Source organism: Hemibagrus wyckioides, linkage group LG15 (genome assembly GCF_019097595.1).
Source record: "Hemibagrus wyckioides isolate EC202008001 linkage group LG15, SWU_Hwy_1.0, whole genome shotgun sequence".
NCBI classification, from domain to species: domain Eukaryota; kingdom Metazoa; phylum Chordata; class Actinopteri; order Siluriformes; family Bagridae; genus Hemibagrus; species Hemibagrus wyckioides.
In genome coordinates this window covers 9,922,298-9,948,891 of record NC_080724.1, presented here as the reverse complement: position 1 = coordinate 9,948,891, position 26,594 = coordinate 9,922,298, and the positions used below count along the sequence as shown (strand labels likewise).

General features: G+C 37.7%; 1 protein-coding gene across 2 annotated transcripts in view; it reads right to left on the bottom strand.

Moving 5' to 3' along the window:
• Positions 1 to 14,967: 14,967 nt before the first annotated feature.
• The window catches only part of vwa5b1 (von Willebrand factor A domain containing 5B1), a 35,254-nt gene continuing 23,627 nt past the window's right edge, over positions 14,968 to 26,594 (bottom strand). For both annotated transcript variants that reach the window (XM_058409118.1, XM_058409117.1), the window contains 8 exons: positions 25,475 to 25,670; positions 24,314 to 24,607; positions 24,067 to 24,204; positions 22,975 to 23,106; positions 22,648 to 22,716; positions 22,383 to 22,452; positions 20,295 to 20,415; positions 14,968 to 17,044 (listed from right to left, as the gene is read on the bottom strand). In XM_058409118.1, coding sequence (XP_058265101.1) covers positions 16,415 to 17,044; positions 20,295 to 20,415; positions 22,383 to 22,452; positions 22,648 to 22,716; positions 22,975 to 23,106; positions 24,067 to 24,204; positions 24,314 to 24,607; positions 25,475 to 25,670 — 1,650 coding nt within the window. In that variant the 3' untranslated portion in view covers positions 14,968 to 16,414. The remainder of the gene's footprint in view (positions 17,045 to 20,294; positions 20,416 to 22,382; positions 22,453 to 22,647; positions 22,717 to 22,974; positions 23,107 to 24,066; positions 24,205 to 24,313; positions 24,608 to 25,474; positions 25,671 to 26,594) is intronic.

Below are 26,594 nucleotides of genomic sequence, written 5' to 3'. Positions count from 1 at the left end.
CACACTTCATGAAGCATTAATAATTGGGTCATTTATTGTCCAATCAGATGCGGTTGTTTCTGCATGTCTCAGCTTTTATACAATATTTGTTGCTTGTGACCTCTAAGTCTGTTTTAATCACACCTTTTCACTCCTGTGAAAAATATATTTAAAAATATATAGAAAAAAACGCCTTCTCTTTTCAGTCAGGTAAACGGTTTGGATTTAATATCTGCAGAAAGAGTTTTTCTAGCTGCATGAAATTCGGCATAAAGACAAAGTCGTCTCAATATCAACTTTGTTAAGGAAGTCACCACAAAAAGCTATTTTATTCTGAATAGATCATGAAAAAATTAGGGTGGGGGTTAGAGCAAAGGGTCAGCCATGATGCAGCGCCCCTGAAACAAGGAGGGGTTGGGGGGCTTTGTTCAATGGTGGCAGCCTGATGGTGCTGGGGCTTGAATCCCAATCTTCCCAGAGCCTTAACCACTTGAGCCACCTATAGACTGGAACGTGATAAAAGTCAGAGTTTGTGTTTAAGCTACTACATTTTATTTTTAGACTTTGTATCAAAATCTGATATTTGACCAACCACCAGAATTAAAAATATTTACAAGGTTCAGAGATCAGTTTAGAAATCTGTGCTATTTTGACATGACATGGATGATGTTTAATATATTGTCATGTTGTGCTCCCTGTTGTTATATTCAAGCTTCCCAGGATATTAGTCCTTGTTTTCTCTAAAATTCACTGTACCTGTTTACCTAAACATAGAATATGCAGGACATTAGTGAAGTGAAATGAATTGAATTGAAATATGTGTTAAAAGTCCGGCAACCTTCATTCACATAGACATTTAAGCTATAGATATACTATAAAGACCCACAAGACCAAGAAAACTACGAATTCGTATAAAAAAAGTACAAAAATGAATAGAAAACATCTCAAGACCAGACTTGAACCTTCCAGTCCTACTGCTCAATCCTGATTTAAGTCAAATGCAGCATGACTGACAGCCCTGAAAGCCCCGCCCACTTCCCCATCTCACACTAGTAATGTTTTGGCTGGTGTTGACATCTGGACATGATCTTCAGGCTGGAAAGATCTAGCAATTTATATTTGACTTAGACAAGAATGTAGCTAACTAGAAATTAGCTTCATTAGTGGAATGGTTGAATAGTTGGACACAGGAAAAGTCTGTTGGAAATAGTCAGTTTAAGTCTAATTGACCAATTTTAAAAACTAAAACAAAAGTCAGCCACGTGGAGCTATTTTACAGATTCTATGAGTAATATTCGTACATGTAAAATTAACTATTAACTAATAGCATCAAAAGAGCTAAGGCTCTGTGTTTATGATAACCATATGCTAGTCAGCATTTGGAAAACAAAGTATTAAAGGCCATACTGTGTCCACATCTGCTAGAACATGATGCCCCAGAGAGGAGTGTGATGTGAATCCACTTCCTGCGTTATTTTTCCCATGAGTGTGAGCTGGAGATGGCTGCCATGGCAACAGCGAGGTGCCCCACATTAGCTTGTTAGCTTTCTCTTAGGCCCCTGAACCAACACCCAGACTTTGTCATCAAAGTGCTCAATTATTCAGCACTCGTTCACAGTTAATCAGCAGCCCTCCATTCAACGCTAGCACGGAAAGCTCTCAAGAGCCTCTCTAGACTCGAGAGAAACCATGTTAAACATCTTTTTTGTCTCCCTATGTCCTTCAGGCTCCATCCAACAGCAACGTTTTGGAAGATTTTGGAAATGGTTCAGCATAACTTATAATTACAGGTTTAGTGTTGCTCGTATGTACCATACAATGAGCATTATTAGCGGATCTCAGCTGATTAGCAAGTCATGACCATCTTGTGCTAGCAGTATTAGCAGTGATGGTACTGAAAAGTAGAAGGATGGAGTCGCTTTCTGCTTTACTGTATGCCTACACAACACAAAAGCAATATATACCACTTATTTGTCAAGCCTGAAACCAACGTCCCGTGCATGGTGGTTGCCATGGAAACATTTTTACCACAAAGGGAGACACTTTGTGAGCTGTGCTCATTTCCCCACAATTCATTCATTATGATGCATTAAAAGGAAGGCATCGTTTCAAGGGCACAAAAGGTAAAGACCTGTTTATAGGTCTGTTTATATGATCATTTCTTCATCTGGCCACAGCGACAGTGCTGCAGAATCCATTTCATCCATTTCTCTCTCTCTCTCTCTCTCTCTCTCTCTCTCTCTCTCGCTCTCTCTCTCTCTCTTTTTCATGCCTTTGGGCACCATTACTGCTAACACAAAGCAGGGGTGAACAATCACCACCTCGAGCTCCCAGGACAAGCAGATTATGTCAGGTTTTTTTTGCCCAGTGGACTGATGACTCAGTACATTGCTTGTCAGGACACCAGCTTTTTTTGTTCTCCATCCAAGCGAAGAAAATTTGTGCCCCGTTTGCTTTCACAGCTAAACAAATATATTTCAGTCACAACAAGAAGCGTTCACCATGTTGAAGTTCCCGATGAATCCTGATGATTCCACAGCCAAAAGTGGCCAGGAGCCAAGAAGCAAAATTAGCCTTGTATACTTTCTGTCCCCTGTCAATCACAGTAACACGAGCCAATCTTTACTTCTGTGCACTTTCTTTATTGTGTTACACCACCCTGTGATGCAGCATGAGCAGCAGTTTGAAAAAAATAGTCTTTACGTTTGACAAGGGAAGCATCTGTTGGGCCTTGACAATCACTTTTGGGATAAAAAGGTTTCAAATGCTGTGCCTCTTCGAGTCTAACAATCTACAGTCATCTCTAATCTCTGAATAGAGAATTGAATTGCACCAGCAACAAATATATAGGGATTATATGGGACAGGATTTATCGGACTTCCAATGAGTGATGTTTTTAAATCCAACAAAATCCCTCCCTATGAATTTTGAGGGTTGGATAAGGGTAAACATGATAGAGATTGAATTTTTTCCCCATTATTTTCACTTCTCATACATATACATAAATCTAAAAAATAAGTCATAAAAGTTCATGCATTTGCCTCAGAGTTCTCAAGCATTATCATGCACCTGATGGGAACGTTTGCTCAGAGACAACACTCAAAGCCAGAAAAATGGCCTTTCATGTAGTTTTCTGAATAATGAATATTTAATGGCTCTTTTTTTTTTGGAAGACACAGTGAGAAAATTCCAGCAAAAAAAAAAAAAGAGGCCAAGCTGAGCAAAAGACAGCGTACAAAAGTGGTGCAAATGTATTATTTTCGCAGTGTCAGATTTACTGCACACCCCTTCAGGCACAGCAAATGTGTACACAAATTAATAAGCAGGTATTAGATTTGCAGAAGCCCGTTTCTGCCACTTAAGGTCAAAATTATAGCAGTTATTCATTACATATTCCCTCTGATACCATTTACATTTACATTAATGGCTTTTGGCTGAAGCCTTTATGCAGAGTGACTTACTGAAGTGCTTTGAGGTCTCTATCAATGAATTAAGTGCTAGTTTAAGTACTGCAGGAAGAGGTAGGTATTTAGTCGTCGTTTGAAGACATACAGTGACTCAGCCGTTTGGACGTCAAGGTTAAGTTTCCATCGTCAAAATTTGATTCAAACCTTCCTTGTACACTGAGAGATCAGTGGGATCAGTCAAGCAGTGCTGGAGGATAAGAGAGAGCAGAGAGGGCCAGTGCATTTTATCCAGAATCTTGGAAAAATATTTCATTTAACACTTTATAAAGGTTATATTTGGCATTTTGTACCAACACACTGTACCACACGGCCTTTAGTTGGACCTGATAATTGACGTATCGATTTACTCAGACTTTCGTACATGACGTAATGAACTTAATTATTCATTGTATATCACACACACTGCTACTTTTTGTATGTCATATTTCAGAAAATCACCAGTCAGCCTTAGTCAGAATATTAATTGATTGAAAAAATTTAGCATTTCGGTGAGATTGACGTAGCATGAACTCAATTTTATTCATGCAAATCATGCCTGCAGGATGCTGGGCTTTGTTTCCCATAATTGGATCTGTCAATGAATTATTAAAGGATGATAATGAGGCTGGGACATTATTCAGATTTCATTACAAAAAATCATCATGAACACAGCCAAAATAGAAACTGTACTCATTTTTTTTTGCCAGTTTTATATTAAATTTATAAAGAAATTCCTTTTCATTTTGTTTGCCTCTGATATCTTACAAGACTTCATATTGATTCTCTGATGCTGTATCTTGTATGTAACAAGATGTCATTGCTGCAAATGTAACAAAGCATTTTGTCTGGGATTAAATTGTCACATTTGGGTTTATGAGAAACTGTCATGTTTTCCAATGCATTTGATCTCATTTCTTTTAACAAGCTAAGAAGTCAGGGGTTCCTTCCCTGTAGCATGCTGTGTAATAGTTATAATGTTGGTTAATTCTAAATTTCATTGTACTCCAGTGTAAGAACAGTACAAGAGCTCTATCTAAAACGAGGGGGAAAAAAACCCTACACTCTCAGGATGGCGATGTTTTGGTTTTTATTTGTATTGTTTTTTGTTTTTTTTTAGATCAATTTTGATCTCATTTCACAAGCCCCTCTGCTCCTTCCTTGTGATCCCTGTCATCATTAGTCGAAGCTGACAGACTCAAGTGTGTGCAAGTGTTTGTTGTGTGAAGTGACGGTCCCGCAGGAAGCCGGGATAGCACATGGTAACAGACTCCTGGAACAGAATACTGTATGCTGAGGTGAGCACTGCCAAAGTTGTTACCATGGTAACCTCCTCCACCTCCTCCTCCTCCACCTCCTCTTTCTCTATGTCTCTCTAACACACACACACACACACACAGAATTCGAAACAAAGTTGAGGATGAGTTTAATTTTGTGGAGGAGGATGGCAGGTCTGAGCATCCTACGCATGACCACAGAGCATGTGTTTTCTCGATCAAACTGCATAACTCTCATTTAATACTTCCATTTTAAGTTTTCAAGGAAAAACAAATTGTGTTTGTTTGGATGATGCTGTAACATTGATGCTGTTTAATAAGACTATGATGAAATTAGTGATTGAGATCCACGTTGATCAGCAAACATGCAGAAACAGACAAATAACATCAAATAATAAAACATAATAAAAATAAATACTATATATTAATAATAATAAACTCTAAATATATAATAATAATAATAATAATAATAAATACAGAAATGTATATAATATTTATATTTATATTTTATAGAAATATAAATTACACCAATTATAAATATATTTGTCTTTTTTCAGATGTAGTCATTTCTATGCAGAAGATCTCAGATCTGCGTTATTTATTTATTTTTCAACAATAACGCATGTTTTTGTGTCTGCAATAAACGCATGCTACAGCATGCAAAGTGTTTTATACAGAAAACATCTTCCAGCCCTGAGCACATCAAACCCTGTCCACCGTTAATTGCTTCCGGGACGAAGCTCGCTGATAACATCGTCTGTAAAAATGGATAGCATCATCTGAAGAACCGTGTTGAGCAGCACATTGAATCTCTTCGGCAACAAAGTGCTGACTGAAAGAGACACGATCACTGTGTAAACGTTCTTGGCAGGCGAGCCGGTGAGCCACTTTTGTAACTGATATGCCTGATGAGTGCAACAAACACGAGTACAAAACTGTCAAGTCAATAATTGCATTTATTAAGCAAACTGGAGCTGTGAACTTATATCTCTTCATGACTCATATTAGATAGTTTACACTACTGTGAATTGCTGCTTGGATTGTATTCAGCCAAATAAAAATATGAACAGCCCACAGATGTCAGCGCTCAATAATTTTTTTATTTTTTTTATTTATTTATTTATTTATTTAGCTGTGCAGGCATTCAGATACTGTATACATGTACAAATACAGAAATGACTGCAGAGATGTAGAAAATAAGGTCTGAAAACTAATTATGCTCATGCTAAAAATTCCTAATACCCAAATTTCATTGTCCATTATTATTTAAACAAGTCTAATATTTGGAATATTATATTATATTTATTTATATATTTATTTATAGATATTTCTTATGTTCAGAAAATACAGGATTTAAAATACAGTACATCTGTCCTGGAGGATTTTCTGTACAGTTAATAGCTGCAAAAGGTTTCAGAAACTCTGGTCTAGGTATGTACACACAGGTTTTGGGAATAGTTTGGGGGAAAACAAGAATTAAAGGTGAACAAGAATTAGATAGAATTTATGAGGAATATGAGGTATGGGTTGTCTTATCTAATGCCAAAAAGTAAACAATAGTACAAGAACTGGAAGCATAATAGTAATTATTAAAATATAAAACTATGTCAATAGATTAGATTTAGGATTTTGGGAAGTTTAAAAAATCCCCTTTGGATGGCAATACTGTGCAAAATATCACCATAAAGGACAATCACTTTTTAGTGACCTACTTTGGTCTCAATTTAATTGTATTCAATTATAATTTGTAAGGGAATCAAAATCTATCAGTGTATGTTTGAGATCACTTACATTATATAATGAATATCTGCTAACTTTCATTGTAAGGGACTCTACAAATGACTTTTAGAGAAATGAGCAAAAAAGAGTGCATATATACAAATATACCTAGAGCAATGTAAGATCAGTGCCAGTGTCAAAAAATGCTTAAAAAGTCTGATGTGCTGAAACAGTGAGGTCATAGAGTACATAAACATGCTCTTATACATAGTTTTACATGATATCTTTCCCATAGAATAAAATAAACACAGAGTGTGTATGCAAAGTTTTATGTAAATGTAGTCTACTGTCTACATCTTAATTCAGCTTTCCCTCGACCCAAACACCTGGTGGTTACTATAAAACCTTGTACTATAAATACATGCAGTCCAGCCTCTACTCTACAGATGATTTGTGGTGCTATAATAGAAATGTACTGTTTGTTGTCACCCCTCACCTTTGGCATGACTGTATATTATTCAGGTTAGCAGGTCTGGATCTGTTACAGACCTTCTGATGAGACACTGTGATGTGATTATGGCATGACTGAGTAGCGGAGCCTCATTAAATAATTACAGCTAGTAAGGCCATTCATAATGACAAGCGCTCGATCCATGCAAAAGGTCGGCTGATGTACATTTTTAAAATGACAAATCATGTCGCATCTTGCCATCGTTCTGTCGTTAAAATGATCTCATACTCATATGCAAACTGGATCACATCTACTGTAGCTTCTGGATATCATGCAATGCACTGCTCTGCAATAATACAGTCACGATGTTGAATTAGTAATGCTCTATCAAATGACATGGAGCTTGTGCTTTCCTCAATAACACTGCAACATCCTGCCAGGGCCCGAACCACCCGTCCGTCACCAGGCAGCGGCGACACTCAATCCTCTGCCTCTCGAAACAGCGGAGCCCTAGAGGAATCATCTGTGTCGCTCATGATTAATTTAAAGCTACCACCTACCACCCGCCAACCTCGTGTACGCACCGCCAGCGCCTTTCCCCTCGAGGCCTGAGCGCAGTGACACCACCATCATCTTAGCTAACAGACTGGAGCTAATAAATCCGCTTCACCTTAGGTGCTTACGTGACACATTAAAGTCTCCTGAGAAAAGTGTCAGCATTTGACTGGGATGCACATGCATATATCAAAGAGTTCACATGATAGACTTCTGTATGACAGATATGTACTTCTTACCAGTCGTAATTTAATAGACATGAGGCTAAAATTCGATCACTGATACTGTTTTGATTGGATTTTGCCGTTAAAGAGGAAGGTCCTGAGTAAGTAAGAAAGAGCTGGTGGGTCGATTACCTGTTTCAAATATGGATATTTAAGGGTTCATTGGATAGTTATGTGTTCTTAAAGAATTCTAGATGGACCCTTTGTGACTGGGGAAACATTTTTTATAAAGTTTGTCAGCGAAACATCCAAAAAAGCAGTACGGGTTCTAGATTTCTCTGTGTTGAAGTACTATCTTGAAAATTCCTATATTCATGAACAAGGAAAAAAGAGCAATTCTTCTAATTTTATCTAATTTTAAATTTATCTATTTCTTTTTTATTGGTGTTCATTTTTATTTATTTATTTTTTTTCTTTAACCCAAATAATCCAGTTATTAATTAAACTATTTTATATTAATCACATATTTATTTTTGCCATGGTTGTTATCATTATTGAATTTATTTATTATATTTAGATGTATTTTTAAATTATTTTGTCTTCCAATGCTGTTTTATTGGTGGTGATTGTGGGTTAGTTGGCAGTGGCTTAGTGGTTACCACATTTGCCTCACACCTTCAGGGATGGGGGCTTGCCCTGTGTATGTAAGGAGTTTGCATCTTTCTCCTGTGCTTGGAGGGATTCCTCTGGGTACTCCGGTTTCCTCCCCATCCATAAATCCAAAAACCGTACCCTATAGGCTGATTGGCATCTCTAAATGATCTGAAAGTGTGTCAGTGGGAGTGGGAGTTTGTGCCCTGTCATGGGTTAGCACCCTGTCCAGGGTGTCCCCTGCCTTGTGCTTCCCAGAAAATGGATGAATGGATGAAACCAGAACAATAACCAGAAAATTTAAACATTTATGATTTCTCCTATATATCCAACGCCTTTCCAGTACTCCACTTCAAGATGTTCTTCTGAAGGTTAGAGGGTAAATTAGAATCAATAAGACACTTAAAGGCAAAGTTTCTTCTGAGATTAAGGAAATAACTTAAGAGCACAAATGCATTCAACAGTTGCCTGGAAACACACATTTTTTTCTGCAGTAAAGCCTTCTTTTACAGTAGCTGCTATTTATTTCACATCCTCTAATGGACTATTTCGGTGAAGGAAGAACATTTTCCTTAGAAACTGTGCACTTTATGGTCAAGCTGAATAACTGCATGATTTTGGGCGGTAGAATGTACTTAGTCATTACTCTGAGACACATTGACTTTTCCTCTCACAATTTTATGCAGGATTTTATGCTTTTTGCTGCTGCCAGATGATTGTCTGATTGGATAACTAACTACATGAATGAGCAGGTATACAGGTGTTCCTAATAAATTGGCTGGTGAATGTATGTAACATTTGAATAATTCCTTCCAATGCTTGTATGAAAAAGCTAAGCCTGTTATGAAAGAAAAACATTTTAACATCGTCATCCTCATGACTGCACTTCATGTTGCGATTTGCGGGGTCCAAGCACTTTTATTCAGCTCTATTAAAAAACAAACAAATCAGGTTATTCAGTTCACACTATAAATCAAGTGTTGTGATTTATATCATTTCAATTCTAACACTTGTATGATTCAAATGCACAGCGTTAGTTAGTCGCCTCTTAACAAAGAACAGTTTATAGAGAGTTAATAACGTAATATGGTATGCATGATGGGATTTTCTGTCTGGCTTTAGCAATGGCTGTTTTATCAAACGTGTCTCTCTCCAGCTAGACACAAGTGGCATGGAGACGCTTGTTCATAAATGTTATGTCCGAGCCAAATTAAAATGCAAATGGATATGCTCGGAGGTGTAAGCTGATTGTTGGTGTGATGATCAGGGTCGTGTAGAGCTATAAAATATTGTCTTCTGTAAGATGAGTGCTGGTTTATGAGTCATTGGAGGTAATAGAATAAAAGAGAGAGACATCCGGCCAAATCCCTCTACCAGATTTAGAGGGGATTTAAGTTTAAATAAAACTTCCTGTTATTTTTTCTTGCTATTTAGTCATTTTTGCCTTTTGTTTACTTACACTACAGCACTGAATTCATGGATCTGACTGGTCAGAAATCAAAGGTTTATATGAATGCGCTCGCTAATATGTTACTGATTCAGCTAAACTACAGGGCTCTGTATGGCAGATGCTCTACAAAAGCTTTGGAAGGAGTCTCCAGTGCCAGTGTTTGTAAAAGTCAGAGGTATAAAGCTGTAAATTTACGTTTGCAGACACTGGTCAATTCTTTAGTATAGAGATTTTCATGGTTTTTGGTTTCTATGTGATGATAAGATGCATATTTTGTCTTATTAACTGTAAGGCGTGTGAGGGGACTACTGGTATTAGATAAGTGATTACTGTATAACTGTACATTAACATGAATTATAACTATAAACGGAAAAAAAGCACAATATGTCATGCTATAATTAATAAAACACTGTTAGGAGTAGAAAAGGAATAAAATGCTTTGAGACATAAATACCGTCAACTTCAAGCTGGTAAATGTAGCTCTAGTTGGTGTTGGGCTGCTTCACACCACTGCATCATTGATTATTTTCCTAGAAATCACCCTCATAGTGTTTTATTCCATTCTCATTAAATAAACTTTAAAGGAACAGAGTAATTCTACTCTCGTTCTTCATCAAAGATCACCCAAAAGCATTATAGAAAAAGGTCAGTAAGTAAATTCCTGACTGGGAAATCCAGACCCCCAGCGTATACTTCATCATGAACGATTACAGGCGATGAATCATAGCTCACTGTCAGCTTTGGAGACTCAGCTGACTCTCGAAACCTGAACGAAGATCATTCACACAGTCAGTCATCAGCTCATCTATAATAAACTGTTTAAAAGCTGATGATCAAAGATGATCGAGGGCTTCGGAGCCAAGCTCAGTTCTTCACAACACTGCCAGTTTCCATAGAAACAAAAGTTCTTACCGAAGCACATCGCACTTTTGGACGTTAACACGGCACACATTGTTCTAATCACCATGGTAAACCGCAGTGTTAAAATAGTCAGACTTGTCATCAGATTATATCAGGCATCAGGTGTGACGCAGTGGAATACAATAAGGACCAATTAATTAAGTCAGTCACCCAAAGATCCCAGAAAATTACACTGATATGATGGAGGTGTATTTTAATGAACTCGAAATGAAGATGCATTGTGTTACATAATGATAAGAATTATATTCCAAAAGGTTATATTCTTTATAATCAGCTTTATTCTTAACTGAAAAACTGCTCAACCTCGAGTTCAGTCATGATGTCATGGCCAATCACAACATCAAGAGTTTTTACTTTAGATCAATCAACATAGACACAGTAGTTGGATAAATCTATGTTCAATTGATATATTCAATCGAGATAATAACGAAATTCTCAAATAGAATCAACATAGAACAAAAATGGACTGAAAATAGAATTACAATAAACATCTAGAAAATTGTGAGCTTTTGTACATAAGACTTGCTTCACTTTTAAAATAGTGCAATATTGATATATAAGATATGATTAGATATATAAGTTTCTTTAGTTTTAAATTGACTGTTTATATATATATAGCCCATGCATTTCACTCCTAGGCCTTCACTGGCCTTCACCAAATCAATTTCTTCTCCTCTGTCAGCCATTGTGATTTAAAATATACATATTTTATTTAGTTTGTGCGGTTCGCTGCCTACTCCAGTTATCCAATCAAAGGATGGGAGGAAATCGCTGACGTAATCGTATGCCTGCTAGATGGCCCCAGTGACGCCAACTCGAAATCTGATTGGTTAAGGTAACAATTTCATTGCCACTTATTTTAAGCTACGGGCGCCTGCACTATTGATTCTGAAGGCCTTACGGCAGATTTCTTTCACCCTGGCAACACATGATGTCAGCCACTGGCTGAAATATGATTGGATAAATACTCTTAGCACAAATATATACTACTGGAAGCAGCGCAACCAAGAGAAAAGCTATGAAATGTAGAGAATAGACTATTATATATTATTAAACATATATATATATATATATATATATATATATATATATATATATATATATATATATATATATATATATATATATATATATATATATATATATATAGTTTTTTACATGAGGACATGGTTTAGCCTCCTCTGTTACAGGTTAATAATACAGATGACAGGATAATGCAGAAGACAGGAGAGTACTGTACTCCTTAGTTCTTCTGCAGCAAAGAAAGATGAAGGCTGGAGAAGCTTCTGGAGCTGATGAGAGTTCACAGTTGAGAGGTGTGTTGTGTGGCCTCGGTGAACAGTCTCTGGAGGAGAGACACTTTCAAAGCAGCTCTTAACATAGCAGCTGCCTTTGATTTCTGCACCAGGGAGGTCACAGAGAATGTCCTGAAGATCATTTTTGTTTTAATGAGGATTGATTAGCTCAGCTTTAACCTCCCCCAAACCTCCCGCCCTCTCTCCTGAACACACACACACACGGCACACACACGTCTCTGTTTCATCATGCTGTTCTACTGATAGCATCATCAAAGGCTCGTTATATCCGTGTCTGATCTCATCTCGCTGTCTCTCTAAGGCCACATCCCTTCATCTGTGGTAATTAGTTTTAAAACATAGAGCTGCTTGGATCTGCACTAGGTAAATAAGGTGCTCTATGTTGGCGTGACCTTTTAGGATTTCTCCTAAATGTGGTGCTGAGACAGTAGCAAAGCCTTTGGCTGGTAAATCAGGTCATCTGCATGCCTGGCAGGACACTAACACGCCATAAAGGCTTAGTCACGGCTCATGTAGCTGCCTGCATTGACATCAGCGCTTGGTGTCAATAGCGGCAATGTGGCTTGCAATATGATCCTCTCTTAATCAGTGTAGTTTTTTTCTCACACACATTATGCACAATCTTACCTTTCCTTACAGGAGAGGATGTAATGAGACACGCCCCTGATTTTCTGGGGTCTGCTTTCGGACATCATCATCATCATCATCAATGAGGTAAACAAACAAATTCTGTTCACTGGCTTTTGAAATACTACCAATATAAGATATGCTGGGGTTTTCTGTTGCCATGGAGACACCACTGACAATCCTTTAGCCCGTCTTGCCCTGTGACACACCCACACAGCTCTGATCAGGCATAAAATGAGTTTTCTTGCTTTTGAAGACACCCTGAAATCAGAGCTGACCTTTTTTTTTTTTATCTTGTTAGATAATAGCTGTAGTCAGATTCAGCCATACAAATTACTTCAAAAAACTATATTCTTCTTTCTACAAAAATCCAAGATGGTGCAATCTGTTATTTACTTATCAAATTTTTCCTTTTATTTTCCCTTTTTATATAAGTCTTATTCCTTATATACTACAGCATTTTACTATCACTAACAATTATTTATTTATTAAAGAACTTGTTATACGTGTTATTTATTTATTGTTACATTTTATGCTGTGGAATATCCTCAAGTGTTTTATTCCTCTTATACCACAGCAGTAAAGACTAAACTTTAATTCATTTAAACTTTTTATTTATTAAAGACAAAAATAAATATCTTCCAGAATATTCCAATAAAGTGCCATGATTTTTGCCTTCATTTTTTTGTAGATATAGAATAACCAAAAATGTTGTCATGTCTTCCACACCTCCTAAATAAATACAGCTACTCACACATAGTGTTTCATTCAGAAATACATCAAGTTGTGGGAAAAAAAAGAGTTTAAAATTCTGTTTCGTGAAATTGTTCATACTTTGGCTCAATATGAGTTAATTAGACTTAATGCAATAAAAGAATTTTTTGCTTACATTCTTTTCTGGCCCTGAAATAAGCTCCACCCCTTTCTCATAAAACTCAACCCAGAAAGTATCATTCCAACAGATTAGATGGGGTGTTTTCGTTGCCGCTGCGATTCTTCTGGCAGTGAGCAGAGGCCTCGAAGAATGACAAACTGCACCTTTAAACTGGTTACAATGCATTACAGTTACCAAGACAACTTTCCAGCAGGAGGCAGGAATAAAGAGAAAAAATGCTGTGTGTTCGTGGGTTTGAGACTTATTTAAGTACACATAAATGTCAGGGTTTGAAATACAGGCTATAGGCAGAAAGAAAGGCGAGCCAGAATTGAATCTCCGGTCTAAGATTCATCGTTTTGCAACCAAATCAACTCCTCCGTCTCTTTTACGCTTGGTGCAGCATCTGCTGGTTACAAAATGTATTGCTTTTCTGACTGAGCAAAGTGGAAGAAAGGATTTTTTTATGTTTTATTACAAAATGTGGTGTTGTCTAGAATGTGATTACACTATTAATCCTGCTTACAATGTTTTACGGACTGAAAATGTGGTTGCAGAAAAGTTTATTAAAAAGTGTACAAAGTGCTTGTACAAGACTAGTTAAAATATACTGTATATATATACAGTATATAAATATGTATATATTATTAATAATAATAATAATAATACTATTTGTAAATGTAAACATTCTATAATTACACCTTCCTCTCTGTTTGTCAGCAAAATAGGTCGTTTGTAAGTTGTTAATTTGTTGTGATACGATAGAGCTGCTGAATTCTTGACTCTGATTGGGCAGGATTTCTGGGAGAAGATATTTTTGAACAGTTATGGAAGGAGTCTCCAGTGTCAGGACTTATCAGTAACAATCAGAGGTGAAGCTGTAACATGAAGTTTTCCAAAACACAGAGGAGGTCGACGAGGTGTTTTTTTTAACCATAAGTCAGACAGAGAGAGAGAGAGAGAGAGAGAGAGTGAGAAAGAGACAGATTGAGAGAGACATGAATGAAAGAGAAAGTGATAGAGAGAGAGAGAGAGAGAGAGAGAGAGAGAGAAAGGGGGGGAATAGAGTGGCAGAATGAGAGTATGTGTGTGTGTGTGGGTGAGAGAGAGAGAGACAGACAGACAGACAGAATGAGAGAGAAAGTGATAGAGAGAGAGTGAGAAAGAGAGAGGGGAGGGGGATGGGGATGGGGTGGCAGAATGAGAGAATGTGTGTGTGTGTGTGTGTGTGTATGAGAGAGAGAGAGAGAGAGAGAGAGAGAGAGAGAGAGAATGAGTGAGAAAGAGAGAGGAGGTGATAGAGAGAGAGTGAGAAAGAGAATGAGAGAAACAGGTACCTGATTCACGCAGGTTGCATAACACTAACTGTAAATAATATAAATATATATAACTATATTTAGTTGTTGGTCTTGACAAATTGCTGTAGTAAATGAATAAAAGGTCAAGATATGTTGCTATCGGAAGATAACTACTTATCACCTCACCAGTTGTTGATTATTTATATTAATAACCAGACGCACTCCGTCACCATTTACTCAGCAGCAAGACTTTTATTACATGCAGTTACACACTCCGTCATTGCACGAGAGGCACTACAAGCGCTTGATAACCACTTTGGGGGAAAAAACACGACTGACCTCGAACATAGAGTTCACGATTTTTTCACGCAAAGAGTCAACAGTCACGTTCACGAGCAAAACGTTACACATTGGCGGTGGCTCTCGGACAAACTCATGCAGCAACAGCCACAGGGACTCAACCTACACAGCAGTGATACCTGAGTGACAGTTACAATCGTGTATGGAAAAGGTAAAAAAAAAAGTCATTAAATTAAAAATAAAACAGCCATTCATGTGGATAACGCATCGAATATTTCTTGGAATTCACATACGATTTGCCGCAACTTTAAAATGATGGCCAAATTCAGCAACAACAGATTCACGGATTTCATAAATACACTAATAACTAGCACACGAGAGATAACCTTCACATGGCATTACAGAAAAAAATATATAAATAAAAATAACCAATCATAGTTAGGCTGGGTCAGGCACTTAAGACTGGAGAGCACTGACAGGAAGTGCTGTCTCAGCAACGATTTGACATCTTGTTAAGTCTCCAAGTACAATCAAATAACACTGCATGGTAAATATTATACTGTATAACCCACTGCTGCCTTTTACAACAGAAGCAGGCGTTTATTGAAATGTTCATCCATCCTTTGGTGCCTCGATTACAAGAACATCCACAGAACGTTGTTAGAACGTTGTGAGAAGATGACCATCAATGAAACAGCCGTGTTTCTTTTTTTTTTTTAATTAATGTAATTTTTTTTAACCGGCACACAAAATGTGCTTTAATCATTACACAACGAAGCAGTCCACCAAATCAAAATACGTTTACAGTACATAACTGCTCCGAAACGAAACACAAACAAGTTCCGGTTACATCCTGCTTGTTTTTTTTTTGTTTTTTTTCCGCGACAGAATGATAACAAACGTTAGCATGCGTCAGTGTTAGCGTCCATGCGACATCCCTGAGTGGATGTGCCAACAGAATCCACATCAGCTATCCCAATGTATACTAATGTGTACTAGTTTGCATAAAAACCGCCGTTATGAATAATTTACCGTCAAATTATCGCTGCACCAAAGTTTCGTGTGCGCAGAGCTTATAATGTTACAAATTTTTTGGCTTTCATAGAATCTATTGCGGCACTGCAGCATTTTAATAACATGACGATCAAATTAAAATGTGATGTTTTCATTTTTTTCGAGAAAGAAAAGAATGCAAAAGATGCAAGAGCTCAGCACACCGTATAATTATCACATCACACGTCATTTTAAAATCCACTCAGTTTGTACTGAACCGACAGACCGACGGTTTGACCACTTGCATGGAGTTTGGATCAAGTAAAACCAGACACATGATGCAGTACAGGATAAAATCCCAAATTCTCCAAATCTCCAGCAGTGTATTTGAAAGATCTACATGCTGTTGGGGTTGTAGCACAACATATTGAGCTGCAGGTTCTCGTCCCAGTGTCTGAGGATGATGAAGAGCTGATTGGCTGCCGCCTTGACCGCCGTCAGCTCTCGTCCCTCAGGCACCACCTGCGCATCCAGCCACAGGCTGGCTTTGGCCGCTATCAGCTCCCATTCTATGAAGTAGCTCGCTGAGTTGTTCTCGAGCCACGCCAAGGCCACGGCCGTAGCCCACACCATGCCCTCTGGCTCCTGTGCCGTCCTCTGCGTGCCTCCAGGTGAAACTGGTGTCTCCATGCTCCCCAAATCGGACCCTCGTCCGCTGTCGGACAGCGAATAGCTAGGAGAGAATGATGCCTCTCCCAAACCAGATGAGCAGCTTTCGGTTCGAGGGCTGCGAGGCACAGTGTCCTCAGATTCAGAGAGATCGGAGTCTTTAGGCGGAGGTGAACAGCCGTGATGGACCTCCAGGCTGTCGGTTCTCCTGCTGCTGTGGGAGTGGGAAAGGTGCGTGAGGCTGAGTCTGTGGCTGGTGAACGGCGACGTCCACTTCAGTTTGTCCATGGGGACGTGGATGGCCTCGCACAAGGCAGCGTCCAGGATGAACGCACCACAAGAGAGCTGCAGAGACACCTGCAACAGTCAAAAACAACATTAGGAAGTGTGAGGGAGACCAGGAGCAGTGTCCAGCGTGATCACGTGATCAGAAGCCTGCTGTAAACTTCAGCTGGCTTCAGTGTTACATTGTGTTTTTAGTTTTTTTCTTGTATTTCTGTTTTTGCTGTTGTGCGTGTGATTATTTCTTTTTGTTTAGGTTGTTGTGTTTTAGTTTACTTTTTTGTGTGTTTTTAGTTCTGATGTGTTTTGTGTGGTGTTCTTGCTGTTGCTGTTGTACTTTCGACTTGTAATGATGCGTTTATTTGTTATATTCTTAGTTTTTCTGTTGTGTTTTTCCCTGCTGATGGTGTATGTTTAATTTTTGTTTAGTTTTTTTTTTGTCTGTTGTGATTTTAGTGTTGTTATTATGATTTCGGTTGTGTTTGGCTGTTGAAGCCCAGTAAACATATTCATGCTGTAGACCGCAAGAAAGTCTGAATCCAGTAGATACTGTACTAGGGTCACTGAGAGAAAATGTCCAGCTCATTCTACAAAAGAAAAAGAAGAAGACAACTGTTGTAACCACGTTTCCCAAACCAATTCTGTGCCATTATTCTTCATTGTTTGGTGTTTTTTCCATACATCATTAGAGCTAATTGCTCCCTGGTTGTCAACATTATTTCAGCCTGAGAGGACTAGAGACCAGTTGACATTTAATTTCAGTTTCAATACTCACCTGCTTTTTAGGAGCAGCTACATAGTGAAGCGTCCTCGGAGACGACTGACCAATTTTAGCCATTGTTTCATTAATTTCTATAAATCCAAATAACTTTTAGATGTAGTGGCACACAACAGACAAAAAAAACTGTCATTTTAACAAGCAAGGAAATGTTTTACAGATAAGAAAATGCTACCTGAAATAAATTTTTTATCAGGATTAATATTTCATTATGCGCTTTGTCAGTGTTTTTGTAATAATGAAGGAAGATCATTGTCAGATTTTATGGGTTTTTCATTAAGCTCAAAGACATTTTGCACATGATAATGAGAGGAGCATCTGTTATGATGAGAAAATATTCTTCTTATTACAAAAATATATTTGACTGTTAGAACATTTAAGAGAAAATCATTGTTATTTTTATCTTGTTGTTTACAATGCATTGCATTGTAAAACATGGCAATATTACAAGAAGGACATACGAGAAAAACATCTCGTTATTATGAGAAAATATGTTTACAAGAAATATTTTAATGTGAGAAAATGATCACATTAGTGTGATAGTAATATCTCATTATTAAGACAAAAAAATCTTGTAATTATGAGAACATATCTCATTATTGTCAGGAAACATCTTGTTCTTTAAGAAATGCATCAAATTACGCAAAAAAAAAAAAAAGAATCTTGTTATTACAAGAAAAGTTTCTCCGGAAAAGCACCTTGTTGATATGGAAAATCATCATCATATGAGAAACTTCTCATTATAACAAGAACAGCATACTGTTATGGGAAAACATCTCATTATTATGCACAATCTTGTTATTATGAGGAAGAGGTCTTGTTAGTTTGCGAACACCTCTTGTTATTGCCATCTTGTTATTACAAGACTGGATTCTTGTGTAGTTGAGTTCAGATTTGCTCATTTACCTCAACTGTATGTGGCACAGGGGGTGTGGTCAAGCGAAAGGGGGAGGAGTCATGGAATGATACCACACTATGTGTGATTTTAGTTGCTGTATTTATATGCTCTATATGTGCTGCTGAACAGCTCAGAGCGAGACTGTGAGGTATTTGTTACGAGTTACTACAATTTGTGAAATATTACTTATTCTTTTTGGATGGTCTTTGAAAGAAAATCCTGGATTTGGTATAATGAAATCCAGAAGCCTGAAGCAAAAAAACTTTCAGTAAATACTTAATCCTTGGGGATTTTTGACTCTATTTTTGAGAAAAACTGACTGATCCGATTACAGTCGCTGTCGTGCTCTAATAGTATTAACTAATCTGTAGTGAAAGCTGAACATGGCGTAAATAGGCGTGTGAATAGTTGATTTCTGTGACCTTTTTACTCAAAAATCAGCCCTGTTCAATTTGTTAGGCCAATTACACAGGATGATGTGCATTAAACTCCTCCTGCAATCTATAGAGTCTACAGCATCGACTAGAAAAATAGATCTGATATACAGGAACCTGATGAATGTCACAACTGGAGGTTAATTCTAAGCTAATTAGGCCATTTTTTTTACACGTAGTTACACATGTAAACACATTTTGAAACCTTAATAGAAAAGAAAACAATGGAAATATTTTTTTTTTGTTATGAACATTTTGGATTCTATTTTATTCTTCCCCTGGAATTTCTTACAACCTCAGAGTTGTTTTTTTCTCCACAAAGAAATCAATATCTTTCATTATTAGTTTACACACCAATCTGTTTCATGTTTACATGAACAGTCTGTTGCGAATAATTACTCACATCCTTCCTAAATCTTTCTAAAAAATTCCATGTATTCCTGTTTCTAAGGAAGAGAGGTTTGCTAATTAGCTGTTGCTAATAGTATAATAAGTAATAAGTAATTAAGAATAGGGTTATTTAAAATTTAATAGTGTGATTTATTCTCAGGGAGATTGTTTTTTACCTTTACCACTTTAATATGAAGAGAATGTAGTTGGTTTTCTTTAGCAATTCTACACTAGATAAACTCTTATGTGTATGTAGTGTCTCTGGAATTGCAATCAACCTGATTATGCCAATATGTTGTTTCTGTGTTTAGGTATTTGGTCATAAAACGGAAAAAAATATGGTATAAGCTAAACAAATGTCTATAGTAGTTTGTCATAAAAATGATCTAGAATTTAAAAGAAATGTATTACTTGCCGTTTTACTTCTATATTATATAAGCAAATGCCTTATCACGGAAATATATATTTTTGGAACTATATGTATTTTTGTAGCTATATTATTAGATTATTAGATGCATGTTTGTTTATGGGAATGACTAGGGACATCTGTCGAATTTAACTTATTCCTGTGAAATATTTTGAATGTTGTGGCTTTACCACAGTCATTGGTTCAAAGCCATAAGAACTCCATTCATTTATGTGCACACACACACACACACACACAACAAATTTTTAGTAATTGTACTGTACTTTTGTATCTATATTTTGCATCTTTTACCATTGCTTTGCTTTTTTGTATTTATTCCAGTTCAGACAGTGAATGTTTTTTTGTGTTTCCAGGCTTGACACAAGCTCCACAGTGGTACAGAATGAAACACTACGAACCAGAGGGATGTAGTCCTTGTTGTCATTATCGCTCTCTCCCACTGAATCAGCTTTGCTTTGTGCACGGCACATGAAGCCCCGGGCTGCTTTAGTCAGGAGTCGTGTTCTGGTGAGGCTCAACCTGAGAGAACAAAAGGGGAAAAAAATATTGAAAAACATGAAATGCCACCAAAGCTTCATGACATGACTCTGTGGAATGATTTCGCTTCAAACAGCACTTTTAGATTAACTTCAGCATGAGTTTACAGGCCAAAGGGGCTATTGAGAATTCGATATCAAATATACATCACGTACAAGTGGATGAGCAACTGTCTTTCAAATCATATTACATAGAAATACATGTGCTTCCCAAGAGCTTCGACCTCAATAAAATTTGAGACGTAAACATACCCAAGACGTTAAACATCAATGGATTTTACATGTGACAGAAAGCAGCAAGAGCAGCGTCTCAGACAAAACAAACACCCAAAGAAGACAAAGAACCACAACTGGCTCTAATGAAAATGTCTGCTCATGAATCTGAATCAGCCCATTTGCTGTCTTACTATTGTCTTTTGTGTCTTACTATTTCCTGACCATGAAACCCTTGAAATATCTCTGATATGTTTAGTGATTCTGGGACTAATTTATCAGTTGTTACCACGCCGATATTTTTGCTAGTGTAGTTACAATGGAGAACAAATTACACTCATTTCAAACATACTGTAAGGGATATATTTTTCCACTGACTCTAAAAAACAAAAGAGCAAAGCTTTTTTAATTGCTCACCTTTTTACAGAAATTAAACACGTTAATGAGAACAGTTTGACTCTAGTGTCTAATACAGGGCTAATATACACTGACCAGGCATAACATTATGACCACCTGTCTAATACTGTGTTGGTCCCACTTTTGCTACCAAAACAGCCCTGACCCATTATGCACTGTGTATTCTGACACCTATCTATCAGAACCAGCATTAACTTCTTCAGCACTTTCAACAAAAGTAGCTCGTCTGTTGGATCGGATCACACAGGCCAGCCTTCGTCACCACTGTTCCTGTTCTAGATACTGACCACTGCAGACCGGGAACATCCCACAAGAGCTGCAGTTTTGGAGATGCTCTGATCCAGTCGTCTAGCCATCACAATATGGCTCTTTGTCAAACTCACTCAAATCCTTACACTTGCCCATTTTTCCTGCTTCTAACACATCAACTTTGACAATAAAATGTTCACTTGATGCCTAATATATCCCACCCACTAAGAGGTACCATGATGAGGAGATCATCGGTGTTATTCACTTCACCTGTCAGTGCTCATGATGTTATGCCTAATCTGTGTATATAGGTCTTGATTCAACAAGAAAAAAAAAATATATATATATATATACAAGATTATATTTGTGTATAGTGTAAATGATGCTTTTGGGGTTCACAGGCATGCAAAACTGTGACATTGTCCTGATTAGAATTTTGTGATAATTTATAAAGACTTTTCTGTTGCACCACATTGAAACACTCTCCATGTTGGACTTTCATTTGATTGACAACCTCATCTGAAAAATCAGTCAAAATACATCAATGAGAAGAAAGAAATGAGTAGGAAATAAACAGATTGTAGATTAATTTATCTAGTTTGCCATGTTATTTACATCTGAAAACTTGAACGCTTTTCTGTCGCACTACATGGAAAGCCTTTCCATGCTGGATTTGTTTCGTTTGACTGACAACAACCCTTATAAAGCAATCACAATGCATGTTATCAAATAGTAGATTGACTGGTGGCAGTGTTTGCGATGACAATTACTTCTGCATCCATTTTCACCTTAAGAAAAAGCTGAAAGACTGCAGGTAATTTATAGTTTCTTAGTCACAGTCTGTGGTTAGCCAGTTTAAGTGGACTTGGACTGTTTTTGAGAGTCACTATTCTTTTCTCTATTTCCTCTCAAAATTGAATGACATTTACAAGCAAAGAAAAATACACTGAAAACTGGTGTTCTGTCATTTACTTTCAATATATCTCTCTCCTGCACTCGGAGGTTCTTCATTTTGGCATCTATCCCTGACTCAGAATGTGGTCGTCCTTTTTCGCTGCCTCTTGTACCCACCTGGCTGAGAAGAGGCTTTCCACTGATCTCTGCAAATGGTCTGAAGTCACAGTCGGACTCCTCTGAGAGGCTGAAACAGACAGAGCGGTGGAAACAGGTTAGCCTCCAGTATTTGTTCCTCAAAGATAGCTACAGAGGGGTGGATGTTCAGTTTAAACAGCAGCAGAACTCCCTGTGGAGTGTGTGTGTGTGTGTGTGAGAGAGAGAGAGAGAGAGAGTATGTGAGTGTGGGGTTTATTTCTGCTGTAGTGCCAGAAAACCATACCTTCTGTAAAGCTGAACCGTTCCCATCCAGCTGATGAAGGAGTGCTACAAGGAGAGGCTTTGTCTTCAACTGGGGATAAAAATCACAGATTTAATTACATTTTGTTTTTTAAAAAATTATTTGATGCAGGCGTACATTTTGACAACTTTCGCCAGCTTAAAAATAACAATATAAAAAAAATATTGTAGGACCATAGAGTGTAATTTATGTGCATTAAATGAAGTATATACTTTTGGATTTAAATATAAAATATAAAAATAATTCAGAATTGTGAATGGCATCAGATGTAACCAGAAGTGATCTCATGACAGATAAAGATGATCTTACATGTTGGAGTAGTTTGGTCTTCTCCATCAGCCAGGCAGCCGGACTGTGAGTGGCCCAAACCCACTGGATGGCCGCGGCTCTTCCTACTTCCCGAACGCTGGCTCAAATGTGAGCCGCCCTTTCGCTCTTCCCCTGAGAATAAACACGTGACTGATATCAGCACTGAGTAATCAGTATAATTGGGAGCATTTGGACTTAATACCTACATTTTTCTCACTTCAGAACAACTTTTTCTATGATCTAAAAAATCAAAAAGCCTGGCGATTTTCCCTTCTGCTTCTCTTTGGGGAATAAACAAGGACTGCTGCAAGCATCCGTTAATTAGCTATACTTGCCAATCTTGATTGCTTAAAAGTCAGGAGATTTTCCAATCCCAAGGGAAATGGTCCTCTGGCAAGCAAAGTTGGATTTTTCTCTTAAATTACAGTTAGCAAATTAAAGCCTTTTTAATACAGTATATATTAAATTGTCATAAATTCAAAGATGCATGAAGGAGCATCTGAGGACTGAGAGCTAATTTTTGCTAACTGCCTTTGCACTAACTAAACTTATTAAAAATAAGCAGTTTAAAATTCTGGCTAGAAATGGAAAATAACTATTGCGTCAATGGAGAAAACGAATATAATATGTCCCAGAGCTAATGTGTGTCTTCCTGAAGATGTGTAATGCTAATACATAGACAGAGCTATCAGCTGTGAATTAGCAAGAACGTTTGAATGTACACATCATCTATTATTTTGCTTGCTTTGAGGCAAGATGAAGGTAACATGAATAGTTCAGGAGCCAGTAAAGTATTGACAACTTGCATGGAAAAATAACAAAGAGCACAAAAAATATCTTTCAGTGATATGGTATTTGCAACGTTGGGTTTTATCTGGGTAAAACTTACATCTACTGTATTTATGACAGCTGACATAATTGCAGTATTTTATTCTGATAGAATAAGTCCAATCGTGTTCTTCCCACACATGGAAGTGAAGATCAGACCTGGTCTCCTCCGGCAAAATCTCAGAGTTTAAATGAACTCCCAGAGAGACTGACATAATGAGAAAGTTCAAAAAAGCTTATCAAGGAAACAAAGATGTGACTCACCAGTGGAAAGAAACTCAATGGAAATGGGTAAATATTCATTGCTGTCTAGATCAATGGGCATGAAGGCTGTGTATTTGCTCAGGATGTTACAAGCTTTGCTAGTCTGCATGGCATACAGCTGATAGCGTCTACCAGAACCTGAGAGAAAGAGGGCAGATGTGATTGCTCACACAAAGTGATGGATGCAGACTAAAGAACAGAGCAGGTCTCACACTATCCAGTAGATTACTCCAAACTCTATACTTACCATGCTCAATCTCACATTCTTTATCAGCCATCTGTTCAAAGTCCTGAATAATGGACCTTGCAGCCAGATGATGGAAGGTTTCGTTCCACAGATCCTCATGAACCTTTTCCTCTCGCTCGCGTCCTTTCAGGTAGGGTTCGATGTCGAAGCACACCTCCCATTTCACAGGTTTCCCACACAGCAGTCCCGAGATAACTGCTTTGCAGTCTCCTTTACCTTTGTTCATGGGCTTGAAGTCTGGAGCATGAGGGTCTTGAGGTGTTTCTGCTTCACAGAGCTGATGACTGTAGCCATCTGCAAGAAAAAAACAGTGAAGTCAACATCTGAACATCTGACCCATGATTCCATCTTGAAGCTTATAATCACAGCAGCAAGAGTGCATGGATCATTTTACTAGAATGGATTATTTGTTGTAGTAACAGAGCTTAAATGAGGCTAGCAGGATTAAGAAATTAATCTCTCTCAAGGATAAAAAAAATGTCCACATTGCCTTATTTGCTGCTAAGAAATGATTTAAAGCAAATCGGGGTTTATTGTTGTTGAACCGGAGACATAAAACACTATCAGTATCAGTGACTGTAAGAAAAATACACAGAATGCTATGAAGTACAGGCTTGGGCCTGGATTTCTGTGTAGCTCAGACTGTAGATTCATGTAGCCAGTCATTGACTGGTTGTGATGTGATTACACTGAGCGAGATCACTTAATCCCTTTGTGTCTATTGCAGCTAATTAGCATCAGAGTTAAAGTTAGCATCAAGGAGAGCATATTTACAGTGCTTGCTACTGAAAAACATTTCTCAGGGATTTCTGTTTGTCTTTCAATAAGCATTCATAATATTTCCATAACACTGTAGGGCTGAAAAATTTCACTATAGTAAAAAGTTTTAAACATTTCTTCAAGTATCTCGAGCAGCCGTCACACTGGTCTTTGAGGTTTATTATGAAGTATGTATTTAAATTCTCAGGCATCCAGTGTTTCCATCGGCTTTCCCTGCAAGTAAATGGAACAACCAGCAATCATACCAATCAGCCTTTATTTTCACTGCACACTGCGTCACCAGACCACTGAACCGCTCAAACCCCAGATATAATGGCAACATTCAGCTCATTCATTCTGACACTATTGATCTAAACGGTGGTTCATTGTGATTGGACTGACCTGCTTCTCCTGTGCTGCCCAGGGAAGGGCTGTCGCTGGAGGATTTGGAGCCATTCTCCTTGTTGTGGCCACGGGTGGCTGCATGCACACTGGGGTCCACATGGGTTTCTTCTGGTTCAACGTCTCCATGGGGATCGTCAGGCAGTGGGCGTCCGTGGCCTTTGGATGAAGTGGCACATAGGCTGGCCAGCTGAGGCTACATGTGGAGAATGTTAATAACTGTTATAACATTCTCGTGGTTTGTATGATATCGTGATTATAATGTGGCCTAAAGCAGGGGGTTAGTGAGTTTTAAGTTTCTCCACACAATAGTTTCTCAGAGGAAAACTTTAGTGACACAGGTTGTGCAAGCGGACAAAATGGACCATCAACATCTAAATGAACATAAGGAAGTACCAGAATGCACTTTTAAAAGGAAGAGAAGCAAGAAGAGAAGAGAAGAAGAAATGGATAGTACAGAGCTTTTCCTGGAGCTTGTCAGCAAATAAGACCGATTATCTAATTTAGATACCAATGATTTCTCGATAATCTCTTGAAAAGTCTTATTGTGAAGCTGAGATTGAAAGCTTGAGTGTTTTTTTTTAACTATATTACATTTAAAGCATTTGGCAGATGCCTTTATCCAGAGCAGATTAGATTTTATCTTGTTTGGTTTTTTTTTATATACAACTGAGCAATTAAGGGTTAAGGGCCTTGCTCAGGGCCCCAGCAGGGGCAACTTAGTGGACCTGGGATTTGAGCTCACAACCTTCTGATCAGTAGCCCAACACCTTAACCACAGCCACCTAGCTTGCTTGTTGTGTGTAAAAACTATTGCACAGGTTCAACATTCTGAAGCTTGTGGCTAGAAAGGTATACAAAAGATATGAGATATCATGTTCCATATCCCATGAGCAGAGTATGTGAGACTGAGATTACTTTATAGCTGACTGTGTCAACATTTTAATAAAGGATAGTCTTCATAGAGTGTTTGGTTAATGATCTTACAAGATAATTGGTGGGGCTTTTGCACATTTTAAGAAATTCTTTGGGAAACATTTTTTAATGACATTCTGACAATCTTTGTTATCTTTATTTATTTCAACAGAGATAGGAAAGAGGAAAAGGTAAAAGCCTGCCC